Here is a 26,492-nt window from a genome sequence, read left to right on the forward strand (position 1 = left end):
ATTCAACAAAACCTGACGTTTTAATTTCACAGAACGGGCATATGATTAGTGAATCTGAACAGTTCAAATTTCTAGGTGTTCAGATAGATAGTAAGCTGTCGTGGAAAGCCCACGTTCAGGTTCTTGTTCAAAGACTTAATACTTTTACTATTTAACTATTCGAACGGTATCAGAAGTGAGTAATCGTTCGACACGAAAGTTAGTCTACTTTGCTTATTTTCATACGCTTATGTCGTATGGTATTATATTTTGTGGTAACTGTTCAAATGTGTGTGAAACCTTATGGGACATAACTGCTAAGGTCATTAGTCCCTAAGCTTACACACTACTTAACCTAAATTATCCTAAGGACGAATACACACACACCCATGCCCGAGGGAGGACTCGAACCTCCGCCGGGACCTGCCACACAATCCATGACTGCAGCGCCCTAGACCGCTCGACTAATCCCGCGCGGCTTGGGGCAACTCTTCTCATTCTAATAGGATATTTTTGGCTCAGAAAGGGGCGGTTCCGGAAAGTGTAAGTTCACGAAACTCTTGTCGACCTCTGTTCACGAGTCTGGGTATTTTGACATTGGCTTCTCAATATATATATATATATTCCTTACTGTCATTTGTTGTTAACAATATTAGCTTATTCCCAAGAATAAGCAGCTTTCACTCGGTTACTACTCGGCAGAAATCAAACCTGCATTTTGATCGGACTTCCGTAACTCCTGTACGAAAAGGTATGCAATATACTGCTGCATCCATTTTCAATAAGCTCCCACTCGAATTCAAAAATCTTACAAGGGAACATCCCCATCGCACCCCCCTCAGATTTAGTTATAAGTTGGCACAGTGGATAGGCCTTAAAAAACTGAACACAGATCAATCGAGAAAACAGGAAGAAGTTGTGTGGAACTATGAAAAAATAAACAAAACATACAAACTGAGTAGTCCATGCGGAACATAGGCAATATTAAGGACGGTCTGAGGTCAGAAGCGCCGTGGTCTCGTGGTTAGTGTGAGCAGCTGCCGAACGAGAGGTCTTTCGTTCAAATCTTCCCTCGACTGAAAACTTTACTTTCTTTATTTTCCCAAAGTTATGATCTGTCCGTTCGTTCATTGACGTCCCTGTTCACTGTAATAAGTTTCGTGTCTGTGTTTTGCGACCGCACCGCAAAACCGTGCGATTAGTTGACGAAAGGACGTGCCTCTCCAATGGGAACCGAAAACATTTGATCGCAAGGTCATAGGTCCACCGATTCCTCCACAGGAAAACACGTCTGATATATTCTATACGACACTGGTGACAGCATATGCGTCACATGACAGGAATATGTTGTCGACCCACCTAACTACACTTGGCGAATGGGTAAAAAGATTCTTCTACCTTGCCCGAATTAGGTTTTCTTGTGGATGTGATAATCACTCCCAAAAAAAGTGATGAAAACATAAGAATTTGTCACATAAACTGAAAATAAAAAGTTAAACTTTTCACTCGAGGGAAGACTTGAACCAAGGACTCCTCGGTCCGCAGCTGGTCACGCTAACCACGGGACCACGGCGTTCCTGAGCTCAGACTGGCCTTGATATTGCCTATCCTGCGCATGGTCTACTCAGTTTGTATATTTTGCTTATTTTTTCATAGTTCAACACAACTTCTTCCTGTTTTCTCGATCGATCTGTGTTCAGTTTTTCATGGCCTATCCACTGTGCCAATTTATAACTACACTCCTGGAAATGGAAAAAAGAACACATTGACACCGGTGTGTCAGACCCACCATACTTGCTCCGGACACTGCGAGAGGGCTGTACAAGCAATGATCACACGCACGGCACAGCGGACACACCAGGAACCGCGGTGTTGGCCGTCGAATGGCGCTAGCTGCGCAGCATTTGTGCACCGCCGCCGTCAGTGTCAGCCAGTTTGCCGTGGCATACGGAGCTCCATCGCAGTCTTTAACACTGGTAGCATGCCGCGACAGCGTGGACGTGAGCCGTATGTGCAGTTGACGGACTTTGAGCGAGGGCGTATAGTGGGCATGCGGGAGGCCGGGTGGACGTACCGCCGAATTGCTCAATACGTGGGGCGTGAGGTCTCCACAGTACATCGATGTTGTCGCCAGTGGTCGGCGGAAGGTGCACGTGCCCGTCGACCTGGGACCGGACCGCAGCGACGCACGGATGCACGCCAAGACCGTAGGATCCTACGCAGTGCCGTAGGGGACCGCACCGCCACTTCCCAGCAAATTAGGGACACTGTTGCTCCTGGGGTATCGGCGAGGACCATTCGCAACCGTCTCCATGAAGCTGGGCTACGGTCCCGCACACCGTTAGGCCGTCTTCCGCTCACGCCCCAACATCGTGCAGCCCGCCTCCAGTGGTGTCGCGACAGGCGTGAATGGAGGGACGAATGGAGACGTGTCGTCTTCAGCGATGAGAGTCGCTTCTGCCTTGGTGCCAATGATGGTCGTATGCGTGTTTGGCGCCGTGCAGGTGAGCGCCACAATCAGGACTGCATATGACCGAGGCACACAGGGCCAACACCCGGCATCATGGTGTGGGGAGCGATCTCCTACACTGGCCGTACACCACTGGTGATCGTCGAGGGGACACTGAATAGTGCACGGTACATCCAAACCGTCATCGAACCCATCGTTCTACCATTCCTAGACCGGCAAGGGAACTTGCTGTTCCAACAGGACAATGCACGTCCGCATGTATCCCGTGCCACCCAACGTGCTCTAGAAGGTGTAAGTCAACTACCCTGGCCAGCAAGATCTCCGGATCTGTCCCCCATTGAGCATGTTTGGGACTGGATGAAGCGTCGTCTCACGTGGTCTGCACGTCCAGCACGAACGCTGGTCCAACTGAGGCGCCAGGTGGAAATGGCATGGCAAGCCGTTCCACAGGACTACATCCAGCATCTCTACGATCGTCTCCATGGGAGAATAGCAGCCTGCATTGCTGCGAAAGGTGGATATACACTGTACTAGTGCCGACATTGTGCATGCTCTGTTGCCTGTGTCTATGTGCCTGTGGTTCTGTCAGTGTGATCATGTGATGTATCTGACCCCAGGAATGTGTCAATAAAGTTTCCCCTTCCTGGGACAATGAATTCACGGTGTTCTTATTTCAATTTCCAGGAGTGTAAATCTGAGGGGGGTGCGTTGGGAAGGTTTCCTTGTTAGCAGTAATCCATGCGCTTTCAAATCTAAACAAGAGTTTTCTCATGTGTCACGCCTATTCTGTGGAGGAGTTCCTTGAAAAATTAAGCCGATTCTTATTGTATTGTTGGTTGCGTTTACTTAAACTTATGGACTGACTTTTTTCGGGTTCGTAAACATTTATTTCTATCTGTTATTACTTTTATGTTGTAATTTCATGTACTGACACTTTCCATGACCTTGGAGATTTGCTCCTCGATTAGGTCCTACGGAACTTGACGAGTAAATGAATAAATAAAGAAACTGGACGTTCCTTCTGCGATACTGCAGGAATGTAGCCAATGTACCTGACCGCTGGCAGCGGCGCTCACGAGAATGTATGATCGCAAGAAGGCAGGACTCCGGACGGCACGTGGCACGACCGAGAGGGATGGCCATCGTGTTCGGCACATAGCTCTGCTGCATCGTACTGCATCTGCAGACTAATTCGATCAGCTGTTGGCACCTCAGTGACACAACAAACTGTTACATATCGGTTACTTCAAGCACAGTTCCGAGCTTGAGGCCCTGTAGCGTGCATTCCACTGGTCCCTCTCGCGGTCGCGTTCTCGCTTCCCGGGCACGGCGTCCCGGCTTCGATTCCCGGCGGGTTCAGGAATTTTCACCTGCCTCGAGACGAGTGGGTGTTTGTGCTGTCCTTATCATTTCATCATAATTTATGAAAGTGGCGCGATTCGACTGAGAAAAAGTTGGGAATTTGTACGGGCGCTAAATAAAAAATGTCGTGTGACGAGGGCCTCCCGTCGGATAGACCGTTCGCCTGGTGCAAGTCTTTCGAGTTGACGCCACTTCGGCGCCTTGCGCATCGATGGTGATGAAATGATGATGATTAGGACAAACAACACCCAGTCCCTGAGCGTTGAAGATCTCCGACCCAGCCGGGAATCGAACCCGGACTCTTAGGATTGACAGTCTGTCGCGCTGACCACTCAGCTACCGGGGGCGGACTGTACGGGCGCTGATAACCGCGCAGTTGAGAGCCCCAGAAACCAGACATCATCATCATCATCATCATCATCATCATCCACTGGCCCCAAACAATCGCCATTTGTGACTGCAGTGGTATCGAGCGAGAGGTCATTGGACGGCATGGTGGATGTCTGTTGCGTTCTCTGATGAAAGCTGGCTCTATCTCGGTGTCAGTAACGATAGTGTGTTGGTTAGAAGGAGATCAGCTGAGGACCTGCTATCATCCTGTCTGCATGGTAGATACACAAAACCTACACATGGAGTTACGAGCTGGGATGCGGTTTTCTAAGCAGAATCACTCTTGTCGCTATCCCACGCACCCCTACTGCAAATTTGTACGACAGTCTGGTGATTCAACCTGTTGTGCTGCAATTCATGAACAACATTCCACGGAGTGTTTTCCAATAGGATAATGCTCGCCCACATACAACTGTTCTATGGAACATAGTCTACAGGTTGTCGACGTGTTGCCTTGGCCTGCTCGATCTCGAGATCTGTCTCCAATCGAGCACACACGCGACATTATCGGACAACTCCAGTGTCATCCACAAACGGCGTTAACCATCCCTGTATTGACCAATCGAATACAAGAGGCATGGAGCTCCATCCCACGAACTGACACCCGGCACCTTTGCGGCACAATGCATGCACGTTTGTATGCTTGCGTCAAACGTCTTGGCGCTTATATGGGTTATTAATGTATCAGCATTTCACGTTTGCAATAGCTTGTCTCACGGTTACATTAACCTTTGTTCTTGCAGTGTTACTCACTTAAACATATTACCTAAGAAATATGATCCCGAAATTATTTTACTCTACATTAATTTTTCCGTCAGTGCAAAACTGACAGTGAAAGGTGAATTTATCCGTGGATTGTTCATTAGAAAACGGTCAATAATCTGTAATTAGGTTGACTGTTAAGTATGAAATATCTCCCTGTGCATTTGACGTCTTGCATGGACGCACGCCGATGAACACGTCTTAGCAGGTGGCGAGAAAGTTGTGGTGCTGGGGAGAGGGGGGGGGGGAGGGTTAGTGTTAGAACTGTGCTCGTATACGGGAGGACGGAAGTTCAAATTTTGTGTACTCCTATCCATATTCACGTTTTTGTTGGTTTCCCTAAACCACTGGCAAATATCAAAATGACTCCCTTGAAAAGACAAGACTGTGCTCCATCTCTAGTGATCTTGTAGCCGATGGAACATTAAGCCACAAGTTTTCTTCCGTCCTTTGTATATTGACATAGTCGATTTACACATAGCGGCTTTTCCTCAGGTGGGGTGTCTGCAGTGTGTACTCGTAGATTGATGGTTCAAATGGCTCTGAGCACTATGGGACTCAACTGCTGAGGTCATTAGTCCCCTAGAACTTAGAACTAGTTAAACCTAACTAACCTAAGGACATCACAAACATGCATGCCCGAGGCGGGATTCGAACCTGCGACCGTATCGGTCTTGCGGTTCGAGACTGCAGCGCCTTTAACCGCACGGCCACTTCGGGCGGCCGTAGATTGATGTTGTCATCCAAAGCTCTGTACAAAATCTAAATATTGACCTCTGCATAATGTGATATTGAGCGTTCAAAATTTGCAGATCTAAATCACCTATTCTCCGGGTGTTTCAGTTGCGACAGTCGGAAGCCCAGGCTCCGTAAAGTTATAATCATAGTGGGAATGCCTCCACCCACTCCTGTCACGAATCTTTCCCGACAGTTGAAAATCTATGTCATTTTTGCAAGAAATTGACATTCGTTTGTAAACTGCAAAATGGGACGAAACAGAATCACAGCAGCAGCATTATTTCATTGACTTGAGTACAGCTGATCCTCAGTCATCAGCTGGCAGAAGATGAGGTCTGCACTCACCTGTTGCGGGTTGCCTGTAACGGCTTCCAGGGGAAACAAAAATTTAATTTTCAATATTTCACACAGTTACTGACCTAATTAAAAAAAGTTAAAGTGCTTTCACAGTCTATCCATTAAAAGCTATTGTGTTAAATGTTTAAGGAAATGAGTGAAGTATTATAGATGGAAACAGTGTATATGTCGTGACGCAGCCTAACTCACTGCACGCAATTTACCCAGACTAAATTCATCCAGTATTTAATAGTGAGTGCACTTAGCGACTTCCAACAGGTTTTAAACATAATTTCAAACCTTTTAGAAACTTTTATCACAGACAGCCGTTACATAATAATGAAAGGACAAAAATGTATCGCTTGTTACATCAGACGTGATATTTTAATTTATTACTTCTTTACTATGGACTCTATTGGCAATAAATTTTGTAAACAGTATCCACATATACCACTTACACTGAGGTGATAAAAACCATGGGATAGGGATAAGCACATATACACATAGCGGTAACATCGCGTACACAAGGGATAAAAGGGCAGTGCATTGGTGGAGCTGTCATTTGTACTCTGGTGATTCGTGGGAAAAAGCTTCCGACGTTATCATGACCGTACGGGAATTAACAGCCTTCGAACGCAGAATGTTGGTTGGAGCTAGACGCTTGGGACATTCCATTTCAGAAATCGTTAATAGAATGTTTCTAGAGCCACCGTGACAAGAGTGTGCCGAGAACACCAAAAGCATATTGTAAAAATATCAAATAATAATGTACATTACTAGAAATGCTATGGGGCTTCTGGAACACTTTAACCTTCATTTGACCTTCAAAATCGTCACGTAATCATGAGCATCTTCAACTCATCACATGTCTGTCATGAGCACACATGGCATCACCAATGACCTTGAACCCTGCCGTCGTCACGTGAAGTCAATGATCTAGAATGTGTGATGTCATCAGCGTGATGGGTAAATTTAAACAGTGAAATGGTGGATGGTGGTAAGTTTAATATTTGGTGATGTTCAATGGCAGTAAATTTAAAAATTAAAGAAGGTAGATAGTCTAAAGTATCCACAGTTCTATTCGCGAAAATCACGTACACACACACGCACACACACGCACACACACACACACACACACACACACACACACACACACACACACACACACACACACGCACACACACTACATAATATTTTCTCTGTTTTCATACTTAATGTTTCTGCCATTTACTATGTTATCTTTCCAGTAAATCTTACCCTACATCTGCCTTACCGCTAAATTTCATCTCTCTGTTTTAGTGCTCTACGAATATTTGTACCAAAATACTGCACTACTTCACCACCAGTATTTCTCAGGTTTCTCTTCATATGTCAGATATAGCACTGCCTAAACGTATCAGAAAATCTCATCTATTTCTTTACATACAGAGGGAATCAGGAAGGAGAAAATCTCTAAAAAAAAAAGGTACTCGAGACATAAAATTTATTATAAAAATATTGGATTCTAAAGACTGTTAGATGCACACTTGATGGCTGTGTATATCTACTGACTACAAGGAATATTCATGGTTGAAATAGCACACTTATTACATTCAATGTTCTACATTTTTTCACACACACTGTGCTCTTACTCTAGGTGTAATGTGATTACATTCCAAATAAAGTTAGATGCACTCTTGTTTGACTGGATACATTTACTTATATCATTCAGCATACTGTAGTATTGAGATTCTAGCAATGCATTAATATTCCACGTTTTTCATTTTTCGTATTGGGAAAGAATGGGGGTTGCAATGTTTTAGGCTACTTGTTTTGGCTACTGTTCAGCGTCATCGAACTACCCATTTTCAACTACTTTGCCAGATGATTATTCAGGGGCACATGTTGATTATTGTAAATACTTGATTTCTAATAGGATTTTTGAAATGGTAACGAATAAGATGACAAATATTCTTGTACAAAATAATTATTTATTTTTTTCATATATATCCCATAATAGTTCTAAATGCTTCCAAGTAGTTCTGAGGGTGTTGGGTAGTGAGTTCCATAGGATTCCCTATTTTGTGTGAAACTGGTTACCTAATTAACAGTTATGTCAGCAAAAATTCTACTTGGATAGTAAAAATTCTACCTCATCAGCAAAAAATCTGCCTTGACAGCAAAACTGCTGTCTTTTAAGAACCCCTGATAGCTGCAACTGATCAGTATTCTGTCGTAGCAGAAAGTATCAGCATGGCTTACAAAGTGTTTCACATCCCTCAGCTGTTAGGAAGACAAAAACAACCGATGAATACTTTAGTTTGAGGGTGTTTTTGCGGAACCTGACAATCTTCTTACTGGAATTGATAACATAAATGACACGGAAAATAGTACATTCCTTAGCAATAGAATTTAAATACGCCTTTGCCATTTTGTGGCAGTATAATTGCGCTTAAAATTTGCGCTCAAGCGGACTGCCACAAATATTTAGAGAAAGAAGAGACTGTAATGTTAAAGAAAGATATATGTGGTACGTTTATCAGTTATCTACACGTGAATTCTTTGAATTCATGTCTATGAGACATGGAGCCAAGACGAAACTACCATTCTCCTAGATGTGAATCACAATGCGATGGCAGGAGGCTTATTGGAAAAACCTGGTAAGGAAGCACTGGTAACCATTTTGAGCAAATATTAAAATTCTGTGGCTATGCCATAAGAGGGAAATTGGTTGACAGCAATTGGATGTACCAATGGATCTACTTTCTGGAATATTGCAGCCGCTCTCTGTAGACGTCTATTACCTTATGGACCTGGATATAGCTCAGGACTCTACAGGAATTCTTAACGCAACGGTGATGATGTGACTACTTATCATTAACCCATGCCTTCTGTGTGGAAGAAGACTACCAAAGAAATAGCATTGTGACTGCGTACAATGATAAGACAATTCGAATAGACAATTTAATGTGAATAAGCTCCAATAGCAGAGTAAAAATATATAACAAATTAGTATGTCAAATAACAAGTCCAGGAGTGAAAAAAGATATTGTTAACCATATTATCGATTTTATAAAGAGTCTTGATATATGTTTGAGAGATGTACTGCTTCTTTGGATAAAGAACATGATATTACCAGACTGGAAGCTCTGATAGGCAATTACAAATTGAATAGTGTGACCAGGTGGCATACTGTGTAAGTATATTAAACACCATCAAGTAGTATTTACAATGCACCCTACTGTACTCTGTCCTACTTGCTTATATGTGATGTAAACTATTGGATAGTAGTTGTGTTTAACAGTGCACTGCAGTTTGTCTGCTGGGCTAACAAGATTACATACAAGTTGATTGGTGTACAGTGAAACCTCCCACCCAACAAAGACCGAGAAAAGATTGAAACTGTGTTCTGTGTGTCTATAGAAAGTATTTACCTGTAAACCATGTGGAAATTGTTGACACAGTTTCCAACAATGACAGAGTAAGTATTATGCATAAATTCTCTATTGAAGATAGAGTAACTTATTATTCTCAATCTAGGACATTGTTCTCCACAATAGCGTTATATATATATATATATATATATATATATATATATATATATATATATATATATATTGCTAAAGTAGGATTGGTTCCATGAATAAAGTTACCCCATAAGTCTTCAGAAAAGGAATCAATGTATAGAACAGACTTCAACCATTCCCTATTAAAGATATTACTGCTTTAAGTGCAGTTAATATGTTACCTGTACACAAAGAAAGTGAAAACACAAAAACTGGAGTACATAGTCAAAACAACAGCATTAAAAGGAAAACATAAATGGCACTTGAAATAAGAATAAGCAAGCAAGGCTTACACATCATCTTAAACACACTTCATGAAAAAATCTGTATAAAACTGCAAAATGCGATGAGCCAGTGCCATGTGGGTTCATATTGGGATACTTCCAGAAATCAGTGGATCCAAGCGCATGTAATATATCAAAAGAAGCACAAAAATCTTTTTATAGACATTCATCCCCAACTTGGATCTGATTAAAAAGAGTAGTTACATTGTATCTAAATGTAGGGGACTGGACGTTGTGCACCTAGCAACAGAAATCGTTTTGCAGAGTTTAAAACTGAGATAATAACTACAATTAATGATATTTCATTTGTAAAAATTGTAAACTTATTGTTTTATATAGACACTCCTCAAAAATGTGGTGGAGAAGAACTGAAAATGTACACCCAAGAGTATGTGGAATGCTATAACACTAGTGTAATCCAGGAAATTAAAGAAACGTTACGATCGCTGGTTACTATAGTTTAGAAGAATTGCAGGAAAAGATGGATTGTTAAAGCCATAAAAGAGGTAATTCGTCAGAATAAAATTAAATATCTGTTAGAATTTGAGAACATACTCGCTTTGCGTTTAACTAATTACTACCTGGAGAAAGAACTAAATGAGACAGATATAGATTTAAATTATAAGTCAAAAATTAGGCTGCATGTTTTTACGCACCTTGTGTAATTTGATTACTGACTGTGTGTGTGTGTGTGTGTGTGTGTGTGTGTGTGTGTGTGTGTGTGTGTGTGTGTCACACACTTGCCCAAAGGAGGACTCGAACCGCCGCCGGAAGGAGCCGCGCAATCTGTGACCACGTAGCCACTCCGCGCGGCGCTGAATAAGAGCTGCCTTCTTATCTCTAATAACAAAACTGATACTACGTCAAACCTTTTTTATTTTCTCAGATGTCATTTACATAGCAAAGTGAAATTTGTTAATATGTTGTATCACGTCACAAAGTATTGTAAGAATTGAAAAAAAGAGAATGTGGGATGAAATTACTGAAGCAAAATGTGTATGTATCAATTTTTACTAAACTTACTTCTTCAATAGCAGCATATTATCGACAGGAAAAACGATTATTCATTGTTGATCCACCAGAGATTTAGCAGATTTAACAGTTTTTCAGAGGAAGTTTGAATACCTGTGTATTATGTTGTTTTTATGTATTTGTAAAGCTGTTAGTTCTTGCATGAATAACGGGGGAAGGAATGGCTTGTGACGCCACAAATGTAAGAAAATCAAAGCTTTTCGACGATGTGGCAATAAAAGCCTTCTTATGCAACTGGGTACGACACAGGGCACCTAATAGCCACGTAAAAAGATAATGAGTAAAGGCCACACCACATATCACATTATCTGTACGATAGCGTAGGTAAATAAGGTGATAGACAATTTCCTGGATGCGTTTTGTTTACGATTACCAGGGGTGCGTATTATCGCTGTTGGAAAAATCAATATTCACCAGATTTTGGAAAAAGCAATACGTTACTTTCGTATCAGTAGTGTTTGTGGACTGTTGTCCGTGGCCACACGGGTCGTGAAAGGAATAATTCCACCATCGAAAAAATGTGGAGCTAGGCGTGCCATTAATATCAGATTTGAAATTCGATTAAGACGATGCTTCCGCTGCTGCATATGGGAGACTGTTATGCAGTATCAAAGCTGCACTGATGCTCAGTGCTGGCATGTAGCTCTCTGGGGGCGAATCACAGTATCTTATTCGTAAAGAGCGTGGACGAATGTCGATAAGAAACATCAGAGAAACGTCAAGAAAATCAGAGAATTAACTTTTCGGAACCGTTGTTGAGAAATGTTAACAGGGAGATAGTAGCGTTACCAATGGGGTAATATACACATTTTCCAGAGCCATTATTCCGGATCAACCTCCCAAATTCACGTTAACCCGCACCATTTGATGGTCTTTCCTGGAGAGGACAAATGTCTCCAGGAGAGGGTTGGGTTGGGTTGATTTGGGAGAAGGAAGGGAAATGAAGTCGGCCGTGCCCTGTCAAAGTAACCATCCCAGCGTTTGCCTGAAGCGATGTAGGGATATCACAGGAAACCTAAATCAGGATGGCCGGGCACGGGATTGAACCGTCGTCCTCCCGAATACGAGTCCAGTGTGCTAACCACTGCGCCACCTTACTCGGTGTCTCCAAAAGATAAAGCGCTTGAACACGACTAGAACCGCACAAAAAGACGAAAAGTGCACGATAGAGGCATCGAAGAACCTTCTTGACCTTTCGCCTTATCGTAGCCCACTTGTGTATGTGTACGACCAGTTTTACCATTATCTTCTTATTGGTTCAAATGGCTCTGAGCACTATGCGACTTAACTTCTGAGGTCGTGAGTAGCCTAGAACTAACCTAAGGACATCACGCACATCCATGCCCGAGGTAGGATTCGAACCTGCGACCGGAGCGGTCGCTCGGCTCCAGACTGTAGCGCCTAGAACCGCACGGCCACTCCGGCCGGCTATCTTCTTATATTTCAGCTTCATCTTCTCCTTTCTTGTGCCTTTGTCGCCAAATCAGCGCACAGCCGATATGGTTATTAACGGATTTCGCATCGTTAATTTAAGATGTGGCTGATGCACTTCCTGTCGCCACCCATGTATTCTCTCGGATGAAATATATGTACCCCAACTGTCTTATTCATGTGAAAGTGAGCAAAAGTTCTCCAGATGTTTGCAAATCGTGTAACTTGGGTACCGACCCAGTATTCACCTAGTGGTATGTTTGAAACCGCCAAAAACCCACATCCGGGGTGGCCCGCACACCTAACCTCGTCGTTAATCCGTCGGGCTCATTCTACGCAGGGCCGGAGCACCTCCACTTCCCAGAAACGCCGCGTTAAAACACATAGCTATCCATTGTGTCAATCTTATTAAGCGACTCACTCTCGAAAACTTGTAGGATAAAGTGGTTCCATTACTCTTCGTGACTCATCAGTATCCGGTTGCGGTTGTAGGGAAGCAGCCTACACACGCCATAGTAAATTCACATCAGTCTTTCCATTGTGTGCCAGCCAGTCCGCTGTAACTAGCTCTGACGTCATAAATGTTGCGCAATACTTTAAAAATCAAGCAAATAACTTAAAACATTTCTCGCATGTCAGGAGTAATACTAAAACAACATGTGTTGAATATCAGTTCGATAACTTTAGCCATTTTCGAAATTTGGACGTTTTTCTGTAAAAATCATTGGCGCAACAGAAAAGAGCTAGAAAGTTAAAATTTTATATTTAGATTCATCTTTCATAATAATTTAATAAAAACAGTACTTTGGATTTCACAAATTAAAATTTTAGTGGAAATTCATGATTTTCTGGTTTTCGTCTTAAAACTTAAGGAAGCAAGAAAGATTAAGTAGGCTAATAAATAAGGCTAGGATGTTTATATTTAAGTAGAATGGAGATCCGCTATCACCATAAGGATGTGAGAAGTTTCATTCGAATACCTATAAAACTATAGCGATAGCGTATCTCCAAAGGGCCAGTTCAGAGCTCGTCTACTGCGTGCAGTGTAATTAAATTAATTCTCTCGCCCAAAATATTTAACTTAGCCACGTCAAAATTTTATTATCAATACTTACCTGCGTGCTGAATGCACATTTAAATTAAGAGCTTCATCGGCCATCAGCAAGAGAAGCTATGATTTATTCGGTAACGTAATGTGGTGCATTACTAGCCCAGCGGCTAGTCGGAAGAGCCGATTTGATCAGGCATTCCCTTAGCCGTCCGCACCGCGGCTTTATGTATAATAACGCTGCGCGAGGAAGGGAAGGCCCCAGTTCTCTCCAGACGCTGAGTAGCACGCCATATGTGTCGGGAGTCGCGTCGCGTCGGTATCATTGCTACAAACAGCCTCGGATGCCGTATTAAGTTACTCGAGATGCGCGTAACAATGAAATCATTTTCAAGTGAAGTGTTAATTCTGGGATGATTTTCATTATCTAGCTTCAGTTTGCGTATTGTCGTATTTTCACGTGCTGTCGCGGGACAAAAATTCTACCATTAGTTAGCGTGGCGTTTGATGAACCTTATCATCAAATTATGGCGAGCATTCATTTAAATATTCAATTTGGACAATTATAGTTGCATCAGCGCATTAGACTCTGAACTGCTCTGTTAGTTAGGTTGTGTGGATTCTTTTGTTTTTCATCTGTGACTTTCAGAATATACTCAACTATTTTAGAAAATCGTTTTTGATTATAAATCCCGGACAATCTCCTAATTCCTCAGAGCTATAAGCTGCAGCTATAAGTGTATTCTCAGATGAAGTGGGCACTAGGAATTCTAATTACAGGCTTCACGTTTTGCTAATCACTTTCTGGTAGCCAATATTGTAGTTAGAGAGCCAGTGTTGAGAACGGCAAACAACAGCAAAAATAATAGGAACATTTTTAACAACAATAATTTCACCCGCCGCCGCACGTATGGTTAATCGGCCGGGAAGTGCTTCTACATTCTACAAACTTTTATACAACAGTAAAATTATTCTACCCGCCGCCCCACATATGGTGCATCGGCCGGGAAATGCAGTGTTTCAACAATCAACAGAAATTTTATACAGCAATCATATTTTCTATCCGCCGCCCCACACGGTCCGTCCAGCTGCTCCGTGTGATGTCACCAGCTGTTGTTCTGGATACTAGCAGGCACCTGTAATTGTGCGACAAAACAACAAATTACCACCCAATCCCCTGGTTCTTGTAGATTCCATAGCCAGAGGATAATGTTTCAGTCATGTCGTTCTTAACACTACGCTCTGAGGTGATAAAAGTCGTGGGATAGTGATATGCACCTATACAGCTGGCAGTAGTATCGCCTACGCAAGGTATGAAAGGGCAGTTCATTAGCGGAGCTGTCATTTGTACTCAGGTGATTCACGTGAAATAATTTTCGACGTGATTATGGCCGCACGACAGGTATTAACATATTTCGAATACGGAATGATAGTCGGAACTAGATATGTGGTTCATCTTACGGAATTCAATATTCCGAGACGCACAGAATAAAGTGTGTGCCGAGAATACCAAATTTCAGGCGTTACACTCACCACTGATAAGGAAGTGGCCATCAGCTTTAACTTAACAACCAACAGTAGCGGCGTTTGCGTAGAGTTGCCAGTGCCAATAATAAGCAACATTGTCTGAAATAAGCGCAGGAATCAATGTACGACGAAATTTGACGTTAATGCGCTATGGTAGTAGACGACCAACGCGAGTTCCTTTGATAACAGTACCACATCGCCTGCAGCACCGCTCCTGGGCTAGTGACCATATCGGTTGGACCCTAGACGACTGGAAAACCTTGGGTTTGTCAGATGAGTTCCGGTTTCAGTTGGTAAGATCTCATGGTAAGGTACGAGTGTGGTGCAGACCCTACGAAACGATGGACCAAAGTTGTCAACAACGCACTGTGCAAGTTGGTGGTGGCCCCATAATGGTGTGGGCTGTGTTTATATGGAATGGACTGGGCTCTCTGATCCAACCGACACGGTCATTGACTGGAAATGTTTATATTCGGCTACTTGAAGACCAATTCAGCCATTCACTGACTTCATATTCCCAAACAATCATGGAATTTTTATGAATGACAATGCGCTATGTCTCCAGGCCACAATTCTTCGTGACTGGTTTGCAGAACATTCTGGACAATTCGAGAAAATGATTTGGCCACCCAGATCGGCCGATGTGAACCCTATCGAACATTAATCGGAGATAATCGAGAAGTCAGCTCATGAATAAAATCCTGCAGCCACAACAATTTCAGAATTATGGACGCCTATGGAGGCAGCAGAATGGCTCATTACTTCTGCAGGTACTTTCAACGACTCGTGTTCGTGCCACGTCGAACTGCCGCACTACTCCGGGAAATAGAAGCTCCGACAGGACTTTTGCCACCTCAGTGTCAAGTTGGCTTGTAGCTCGAAACTAATATCACGTCAAATAAAAAGTCATGAATCACGAGGAAAAGTTCTGTTTTCTTGTGGAATACGAGCAATTTAGTTTGCGTCTATGTGCTTCGAGAAATTAGCACCCGTTAGGTAAGGTAAACATTTTAGCAGGTGGTCCATTTTAAAATAGTACAAAGACACAGTATATTGGGTTTGTTAAATAATTCATAATAATTTTAGTAGCGTCTGCAGTAATCGGTTCTATACCCTAACTCCCTGAAAGGTTCAAATTAGCACGCACAATACCGTTATTACTGCTCGGTAGAATGGTTGAATATAATGAAAGGCATAGGTGATGAACTGATGAGATACAATACGCAATTAGTGAGTAGACAGTATCAAAAAAATGAAAGAATGACAGCTGCTTATGCAGCATGATCACCCGTTATTCGCGATGAATAAGGTAAGATTCACATAGAATAGATAAAATTCACGACGAAACAGGTGAACTCCATAAAATCTGTTACAAGAAGCAATATGCAAAATTATAATTTGTCCGTCACATTGGAAATTTTTGTAAATTCTTCGTTTGCACACAGTTTCGTTGTCACTTTAGGAAACCAGTTTCGGTAATCATCGCCTCCTCAAAATAATCAAAAATCGTAATATCTTCCTATCTAGGTAATGCAGAGGAAAAAAGTCTACTGGAGGGACAACAGAAGTAATGTGGAAGCATAGTGAGCAAAACTATTTTGGAGTTGAAATCACATGTCAGTCTGTTACCACAATCTACAGGGTGTTACAAAAAGGTACTGCCAAACTTTCAGGAAACATTCCTCACACACAAAGAAAGAAAATATGTTATGTGGACATGTGTCCGGAAACGCTTACTTTCCATGTTAGAGCTCATTTTATTACTTCTCTTCAAATCACATTAATAATGGAATGGAAACACACAGCAACAGAACGTACCAGCGTGACTCCAAACACTTTGTTACAGGGAATGTTCAAAATGTCCTCCGTTAGCGAGGATACATGCATCCACCCTCCGTCGCATGGAATCCCTGATGCGCTGATGAAGACCGCTGGCGTATTGTATCACAGCCGTCCACAATACGAGCACGAAGATTCTCTACATTTGGTACAGGGGTTGCGTAGACAAGAGCTTTCAAATGCCCCCATAAATGAAAGTCAAGAGGGTTGAGGTCAGGAGAGCGTAGAGGCCATGGAATTAGTCCGCCTCTACCAATCAATTGGTCACCGAATCTGTTGTTGAGAAGCGTACGAACACTTCGACTGAAATGTGCAGGAGCTTCATCGTGCATGAACCACATGTTGTGTCGTACTTGTAAAGGCACATGTTCTAGCAGCACAGGTAGAGTATCCCGTACGAAATCATGATAATGTGCTCCATTGAGCGTAGGTGGAAGAACATGGGGCCCAATCAAGACATCACCAACAATACCTTCCCAAACGTTCACAGAAAGTCTGTGTTGATGACGTGATTGCACAATTGCGTGCGGATTCTCGCCAGCCCACACATGTTGATTGTGAAAATTTACAATTTGGAATGAAGCCTCATCCGTAAAGAGAACATTTGCACTGAAATGAGGATTGACACATTGTTTGATGAACCATTCGGAGAAGTGTACCCTTGGAGGCCAATCAGCTGCCGATAGTGCCTGCACACGCTGTACATGGTACGGAAACAACTGGTTCTCCCGTAGCACTCTCCATACAGTGACGTGGTCAACGTTACCTTGTACAGCAGCAACTTATCTGACGCTGACATTAGGGTTATCGTCAACTGAACGAAGAATTGCCTCGTCCATTGCAATTGTCCTCGTCGTTCTAGGTCTTCCCCAGTCGCGAGTCATAGGCTGGAATGTTCCGTGCTCCCTAAGATGCCGATCAATTGCTTCGAACGTCTTCCTGTCGGGACACCTTCGTTCTGGAAATCTGTCTCGATACAAACGTACCGCGCCACGGCTATTGCCCCGTGCTAATCCATATATCAAATGGGCATCTACCAACTCTGCATTTGTAAACATTGCACTGACTGCAAAACCACGTTCGTGATGAACACTAACCTGTTGATGCTACGTACTGAGGTGCTTGATGCTAGTACTGTAGAGCAATGAAGCCAACATTACCTTCCTTCAATTGGGCCAACTGGCGGTGAATCGAGGAAGTACAGTACATACTGACGAAACTAAAATGAGCTCTAACATGGCAATTAAGCGTTTTCGGACACCACATAACATCTTTTCTTTATTTGTGTGTGAGGAATGTTTCCTGAAAGTTTGGCCGTACCTTTTTGTAACACCCTGTATTTTCGAAGACATAATATACATGTGCCGTTCAATAAGGAATGCAACGAAATTTTTTTCTGAAAGCAGGTTGGTTTTGTTCAGTATTCCAACATACCACATTATCCCCCAGTCTATTGCCTACAAAAACCAATTTTTCTACATAATCTTCCATACGCCATCTTACTGTGAGGGCGTGTATATCTATATGGTATCACTCTACTGGTCGACATCGGAGGCGACTTCTTGCTGCATGAGTAACCTCCCCATCACCTACATACTGATTCCCTCAGAGTGCATCTTTCATAGGACGAAACAGATGGAAGTTTCCGCACTTTCCAAAATTGTAGGAGTCACAGCTGTGCGTGGCCTGCCAGCACGCGGGAGAGTGGACAGGTTTGCGCGATCTTGTTGGGATGATCATATATTCCTCGCCCAACGACTCACCGTGCTCTTGTTCTCTGCCACGTCTCCGTAGACATTTTGCAGGCGCCTATCAATAACTGCGATGCTCTGATTTTCCATCGAAAGAAACTCTATGACAGCTCTCTGCCTGACATGCACCTCCTTAAAGACGCTATTTTTAAGGCTTTGTATGGCGCTGCCATCTATCGGAACTTCGTGGAACTATAAGGGCTGAAGCGGGAATATTCTACCGTGTTCCACAACAAATTCCGCATTTTTTTCAACCTAAATTTGCCGAGAAGAAATGCGTTACATTACTTATTGCAAAATAAATATTGTAATTGTTCTGTTCTGTCTTAGTTTGCGCACAAATTTCATCACATGCCACATCAGTCGGGTTAAAGTCGTCGAGTCATTCTGTGTGCCACTTCACAGTCGCTATAAAAGTGGTTACAAATATATTTGGAACTCTTGGGATCACTCACCTGGATCCCTAATCCCCACTCTATCCAATCCAAAGCCCAAAACAACCTCTGTCTCCTTAAACTCCTCTGGCTGGACGTAGGGGTTGAACCCCTCTACCATCCATCACACCTACAAATCCTTAATCCGTCCCATCCTCTGTTATGCCAGTCCCGCCTGGATATCCGTCCCCCCCCCCCCTCACACACACACACACACACACCAAAAAATTCTATAAGTCCCTCCAGGTCCTCGACCACCATGCACTCCATTTTGCCTTCCGTATATGCCTCCTGTCCTGCACATTCTCTATGACCTGATCCCTTTCCCCCATCTGCTCCTTTTCCTTGAACATATCCACGTCCTCTATGTATGAGTTCAAATGTGTGTGAATTCCTAAGGGACCAAACTGCTTAGGTCATTGGTCCCTAGACATACACACTACTTAAACTAACTTAAACTAACCTATGCTAAAAACAACACTCACACCCATGCCCAAGGGAGGACTCAAAACTCTGGTGGGAGGGACTGCGCAGTCTGTGAATGATGCCTCCAACTGTGCAGCCACTCCGTGCAGTGCGTCCTCTACACCTCCTGCCGACTTGATCCCCTGGTTGCTCCTCTCCAACCCCGCACTCTGCCACTCCTTCCCCCTACCCTCCACCTCTACACCCTTCATCTCCTTTCCCAAGGTGGCTTCCATCACCTCCCCCTCCCAGATGATGCGCTCTCTCCCTCAATTTATTCCTCCTATCAACTTGAGCCTAACCTCCCCCTCCCTCCCTCTGTCCTTTTCCCAGGCTCCCTCTCCCCACTTCCATCCTGTTTTTTCCCCGCCTACTGACTCCCTTCTCTCCCCCAAGTGCTTTTGTTTTCCCCTCCACTGCCTCCCCCAATCCTTCTGTGTCCACCCTGTCCCCCTTTTTTTCTATGTCCTCTCTCTCTCCATCGGCTCCCTCCCTTTTCCTTCCTGCCAGCTTTTTTCCCCCCTCATTGGTCTGGGTCCTCCCCTCGCCCCCATCTGTCGTCATGTCGCCTCTGTAGTGCTGTTTAAAGTGAATGTTCAGTGTTGTCCGTCCCCTGTCAGTGTTGCAAACGGCAACCATACAGTCACTAGATGTGTTTTTTATCTCGTGCGAACAGAAACCAGACTGTCGCCGTGTTTTTTTAATTGTGCCTGTCTATTTACTGTGTGTCTTCATTCGCATCGTGTTTTCATGTTTTATATTTCACAACTTTCCGCCATTTTACATCTTTTTTATAATGTCACCGTTTTATCACCTGTTTCTATTGTTTGTTTATATTCTCATTATGTTTTTCAACTTTTCTGTAGGCTGTAGAGCGGCCGATTACGCTGGTGCCAGTCCGCCCCCCCCCCCCCCTCGGGAGGGGGGTGGGGGGTGGAAACGAAATGCAATAAAGAAAAATATAATTGAGGTCACTACATACAATATGTTTATTTGTAGACAGACTTATTATTGCTGTTTACTATTAGCACAGTAGTTACGAAATTACGAATTTTCACAATGTCACTTCAGTTTCTCCGTAACACCTTTGCAGTTTAGAGCACGTGAAAATATTCTTGTTACTTATCAATAACATCAGGATTTCTCAGTCGCTTTCTCTAGGCACGTTATGAAAAGTCAATTTACAAGTGTGTGTGTGTGAGAAAGAGAGAGAGAGAGAGAGAGAGAGAGAGAGAGACCGACCGTAAGGCGTTCAAAGAATCGTGCTTTATGATTTGGATTGTTTCCTGTAACCCTGCAATATTTGGGCAACTGTATGGCATTTGTCATTAAGGCTATCTTTTGTTGTTTTGTTGTTTGCAGACTACTCAAGAGGAACCAGATAACGCACATCCACGACGATGGGTTCCTAACCGTGCCAGCGCTGAGAGCTTTGTGAGTACGAATCCATGTCTAGCCTTAAGTGATTCTTCCGTCATTTGAAAGCAAGTTTTCCTAATACTTCATCTCTCAGCCAATCACAGCACTTTCCTTTAGTCTCCACTCTGGCAAATACGGTTTACGAAACAGTTACTTTTAAGAGTAAGTTCAGATAGATTTACTTGAATAATGGCAATTCATGTTACACAAGCCAAAATAGCCAATCAGTAAAAAAAAAAAAAACTTATGTAGTGAACAATAGTGGCCAATCTGATCAGATGCTCATTACTTAGATATGTGGCATTTACAATAATGAGCCAAAGCGTTAAGCCCAGCTGCCTAGCAGAGTATCAGTGACCTTTGGAACTGATATTGTAGTATTACAGGACACAGGCTCCTGGAGTAGAAGGACTAAGCCCTAGTCATGGATACACTAAACATACAATTGTATTCTTTATTTACTGAGACACTTGGGATATTTTACACTGGTAGCATACATAGAACAATTATGAAGCTTGTGGTTTTATAGACAAGTTCATGAATCTGAACAAGCAGAACAGATATTTATACAGACATTAAATAAAGCAAAATCTACTTCCAACAATGAAGCAAAATTGCGTTTTAGGGGCAGGCTCAGCAGTTTAAACAGTAAACAAGTTCAAACCCAATGTCTAATCAGAGCTTAATTAAAACTGAATTTTAAAAATTTTCAGCGCAATAAAATCTGGGAAAATTCAGGTATTTTCAAAATTTATGCACATTAATCCATAAAGTTACTCAAAATTCACATTAAGGCAACTTCCTCACTATATTAAGATAAACATAAGACATGTTAAACATTTCCCAGTCTCCTTAATTGACCTAGTTGCCGGGCTATGCATGGAGTAGCTTTAGCAATGTTACACCAATAAGTTGAGTCTATCGAAGCAGACTGAACTGGAATTAATAAAGCTGTTCTACTAAAAAACAGGTTAGTTGGTAGCAGTGGATGGAGATGTAATACTCAACCTTAACGCACCCGATAATAAGAACACAGGAGGATCATTAAGGTTTGGTTTGAACTATTCATTACAAAGGACCCAATTCAGACTGACCCACTTTTCAAAGGCACATAAAGGTCATTTCCCAAATCAGGATAAAATTTACTCTCAACAACCTTTAAGGGATGGATTAAAATAGCAAAAAGCAATTATCTTAAGATACCTCTAAAGGAATTTAAAAACATCTTCTGAAATTTAAGCAACTGTCAAGGAAGACTTACCCCTTTATATAAATGTATAGAATTGAAAACAGTGCAGCCTTTAAAGGGTGATAATAATTTTTCAGACATTAAACAAAATTGCTCTGACCCAATCTAAAACGACGAGCACTATATCTTCTAGACCCCCCCCCTCAGGTTCCAAAATTATAAAACCAACAACCAATTAGCAAGCTGAAAGTCCCATAGAATGTGTCACGATGATGGAGAGGGCTAAGAAGGAGAGCACAACCAAACCAAATCAGATGTCAACTACGCCGATGTGCTGTAGGAACAAAGTACAGCTAGGAGAGCTTTAACAGAGACCACTAAAGGTGAAAACCGAGGAACAACTACCAAACAATAACATTCATGTAAAGCAGCTGGCTAAGAAGGTTAGTGGCCAGCAGAGCAGCTCGCACAGACGCAATACAGCAAGCAATTCCGCTAGACGACACATACTGCCTTGTCGAAACCCAGTTCCGCCATATGCAAAGTTTCATTTACGAGGACTCCTGTAGAGACAGAGGAAGATGAGCTAGCTCAACGTCTGGCCACTGCACTAGAAATTGAAAAGACATCAGATGTGATGGTGAGTGTGTACCAGAACGTGCTTCGTAGGTTTAATGTCTGTAACAACGTTGGTGGCCGCCACATCGAGCCACTGTTGTAGTGCAGTAGTACTGTTCTGTGCGTACAGTATGCTGAGTTCGTCATGTCTAATTAAATTCCTCAAGCAGAAGTGGATGAGTTAAACATCTGAACTGAAACCGCCTTAGAAAGGAAACGGTCCGTTTCTGACGATTGGTTCCTATTCAGAATATTACCTACTCACTTCCCTTTACATGTCGTAGAGGTTTGTAACGGTAATTTTTGAACACCCTGTGTATTACGTATCATGCAGAATTTTTACATGTTCTTTGCCAGGAAATAAATGAACCAACTCATGATGGTGAATGGTGAAATTTCACCGTAACATCCATTGGGTGTTATAGAAGAAAAATTTGCGTATCCTCGACGCAGAACCATAGTTGCGCAATTGGATTTTCAAAAGCAAACACGGTCAAAAAGCAATCTTCAGCCACTAGATGAATATCTTTGGCAGCAGCTGACTTAACAACAAGTAAAGTGCGTAAAGTAACCGCACAAGTGTGTTTCGGAAAGAGGTTGTGTGAAGAGTGTATGAGGGAATAGACAGAGGCCACTGGCACTGCAGTTTCGCTGAACTGAAGATTGTTTAAATCTACACTCCTGGAAATTGAAATAATAACACCGTGAATTCATTGTCCCAGGAAGGGGACACATTCCTGGGGGCAGATACATCACATGATCACACTGACAGAACCACAGGCACATAGACACAGGCAACAGAGCATGCACAATGTCGGCACTAGTACAGTGTATATCCACCTTTCGCAGCAATGCAGGCTGCTATTCTCCCATGGAGACGATCGTAGAGATGCTGGATGTAGTCCTGTGGAACGGCTTGCCATGCCATTTCCACCTGGCGCCTCAGTTGGACCAGCGTTCGTGCTGCACGTGCAGACCGCGTGAGACGACGCTTCATCCAGTCCCAAACATGCTCAATGGGGGACAGATCCGGAGATCTTGCTGGCCAGGGTAGTTGACTTACACCTTCTAGAGCACGTTGGGTGGCACGGGATACATGCGGACGTGCATTGTCCTGTTGGAACAGCAAGTTCCCTTGCCGGTCTAGGAATGGTAGAACGATGGGTTCGATGACGGTTTGGATGTACCGTGCACTATTCAGTGTCGCCTCGACGATCACCAGTGGTGTACGGCCAGTGTAGGAGATCGCTCCCCACACCATGATGCCGGGTGTTGGCCCTGTGTGCCTCGGTCGTATGCAGTCCTGATTGTGGCGCTCACCTGCACGGCGCCAAACACGCATACGACCATCATTGGCACCAAGGCAGAAGCGACTCTCATCGCTGAAGACGACACGTCTCCATTCGTCCCTCCATTCACGCCTGTCGCGACACCACTGGAGGCGGGCTGCACGATGTTGGGGCGTGAGCGGAAGACGGCCTAACGGTGTGCGGGACCGTAGCCCAGCTTCATGGAGACGGTTGCGAATGGTCATCGCCGATACCCCAGGAGCAACAGTGTCCCTAATTTGCTGGGAAGTGGCGGTGCGGTCCCCTACGGCACTGCGTAGGATCCTACGGTCTTGGCGTGCATCCGTGCGTCGCTGCGGTCCGGTCCCAGGTCGACGGGCACGTGCACCTTCCGCCGACCACTGGCGACAACATCGATGTACTGTGGAGACCTCACGCCCCACGTGTTGAGCAATTCGGCGGTACGTCCACACGGCCTCCCGCATGCCCACTATACGCCCTCGCTCAAAGTCCGTCAACTGCACATACGGTTCACGTCCACGCTGTCGCGGCATGCTACCAGTGTTAAAGACTGCGATGGAGCTCCGTATGCCACGGCAAACTGGCTGACACTGACGGCGGCGGTGCACAAATGCTGCGCAGCTAGCGCCATTCGACGGCCAACACCGCGGTTCCTGGTGTGTCCGCTGTGCCGTGCGTGTGATCATTGCTTGTACAGCCCTCTCGCAGTGTCCGGAGCAAGTATGGTGGGTCTGACACACCGGTGTCAATGTGTTCTTTTTTCCATTTCCAGGAGTGTATATCCTACAAATTGTGTCTGTTCGCTGACACCATCGTTAAAGTGAGAATTATGGTTGCAAATGAGGCGACATATCTAATGCACCGCCTATGGTGCAATCTGCATAATGACACGTCAGGTCCCGCCGGTGCGACCATTAACATAATAGCCGCAAATCGCCGCGCGCAGAGTTATCGCGTGCGGAGCTCGTCGCCTCGTTTCGTCATCCAGCGGGCAGGCTGCGGATAATTGTGAGTGATGTGTGGCCTGTTATGTCGTCTCATGTCGCGTTGTGTTGTGTTGCAGGCACCTGGACGATAACCTTCTCACGAATGTGCCGCTGGCGCTCACCAAGCTGACGGCGCTGCAGGAGCTGTGAGTATGCAACCCTGCGCAACAACTCCTCTCTGCTCGTAAGCTGACGGTGAGGCCGCATCAACGCAGCCATTCAATTCACTCTACACTAAGGCTCCAAAGAAACTGGTATATCTATGCGTATTCAAATACAGAGATATGTAAACAAGCAGAATAGGTCGCTGCGGTCGGCAACGCCGTTATAAGACAACGCAGTTGTTAGATCGGTTACTGCTGCTTATCAAGATTTAAGTGAGTTTGAACGTGGTGTTATATCCGGCGCACGGGCGATGGGACACAGCATCTCCGAGGTAGCGATGAAGTGGGGTTTTCCCGAACGGCCGCTTCAAGAGTGTACCGTGAATATCAGGAATCCGGTAAGACATCAAATCTCCGACATCGCTGTGGCCGGAAAAAGATCCTGCAAGAAAGGGACCAATGCTGACGGAAGAGAATCGTTCAGCGTGACAGAAGAGCAACCCTTCCGCAAATTGCTGCAGATTTCAGTGCTGGGCAGTCAACGTCAGCGTGCAAACAATTCAACGAAACATCATCGATATGGGCTTTCGAAGCCGAAGGCCAACTCGTGTACCCATGATGACTGCATGACACAAAACTTTACGCCTAGCCTGGGCCCGTCAACACCGAAATTGGACTTTTGATGACTGGAAGCATGTTGCCTGGTCGAACAAGTCACATTTCAAATTGCATCGCGTGGATGGACGAGTACGGGTGTGGAGACACCCTTATGAATCCATGTACCCTCCATATCACTAGGGGACTGTTTAAGCTGGTGGAGGCTTTGTAATGGTGTGGGGCGTGTGTAGTTGCAGTGATATGGGACCCCTGATACGTCTAGATATGACTCTGACAGGTGACACGTATGTAAGCCTCCTGTCTGATCACCTGCATCCATTCACGTCCATTTTGCATTCCGACAGACTTCAACAGTTCCAGCAAGACAATGCGACGCCCTACACGTTCAGAATTGCTACGAGTGGCTCCAGGAACACTCTTCTGAGTTTAAACATTTCTGCTGGCCACCAAACATGCTTAATAATGTTCATGCCAACCGTATGTGGGATACCCTGCAACGGACTATTCAGAAAAGATCCCCACCCCCTCGTTCTCTTACGGATTTATGGACAGCCCTGCAGGATTCATGGTGTCGGTTCCCTCCAGTACTACTTCAGACATTAGTCTAGTCCATGCCACGTCATGTTGCGGCACATCTGCGTGCTCGCAGGGGGGGGGGGGGGGGGGGGAGGGGCGCTGCAAGATATTAGGCAGGTTTACCAGTTTCTTTGGCTCTTCAGTGTACATTCAAAAACAAAATGAGTATTACAAACGGTTATAAGTGTTTAATGCATAGCGACATATCGACAAAAATTACAGAGAACGCGAAAGGAAGTTCAAAATTTCGATCGTTACAAAAGTGCAGTGGATTGGAAG

At 44.0% G+C, this 26,492-nt stretch overlaps 1 protein-coding gene across 1 annotated transcript in view; it reads left to right on the plus strand.

Annotated features, from left to right (window-relative positions):
* LOC126199490 (lutropin-choriogonadotropic hormone receptor-like) overlaps window positions 1–26,492 on the plus strand; it is an 877,483-nt gene that overhangs the window by 538,887 nt on the left and 312,104 nt on the right. The window contains exons 5-6 of the mRNA XM_049936411.1: window positions 20,756–20,827; window positions 24,993–25,061. Coding sequence (XP_049792368.1) covers window positions 20,756–20,827; window positions 24,993–25,061 — 141 coding nt within the window. The remainder of the gene's footprint in view (window positions 1–20,755; window positions 20,828–24,992; window positions 25,062–26,492) is intronic.

This window comes from Schistocerca nitens, chromosome 8 (genome assembly GCF_023898315.1).
Source record: "Schistocerca nitens isolate TAMUIC-IGC-003100 chromosome 8, iqSchNite1.1, whole genome shotgun sequence".
NCBI classification, from domain to species: Eukaryota; Metazoa; Arthropoda; class Insecta; order Orthoptera; family Acrididae; genus Schistocerca; species Schistocerca nitens.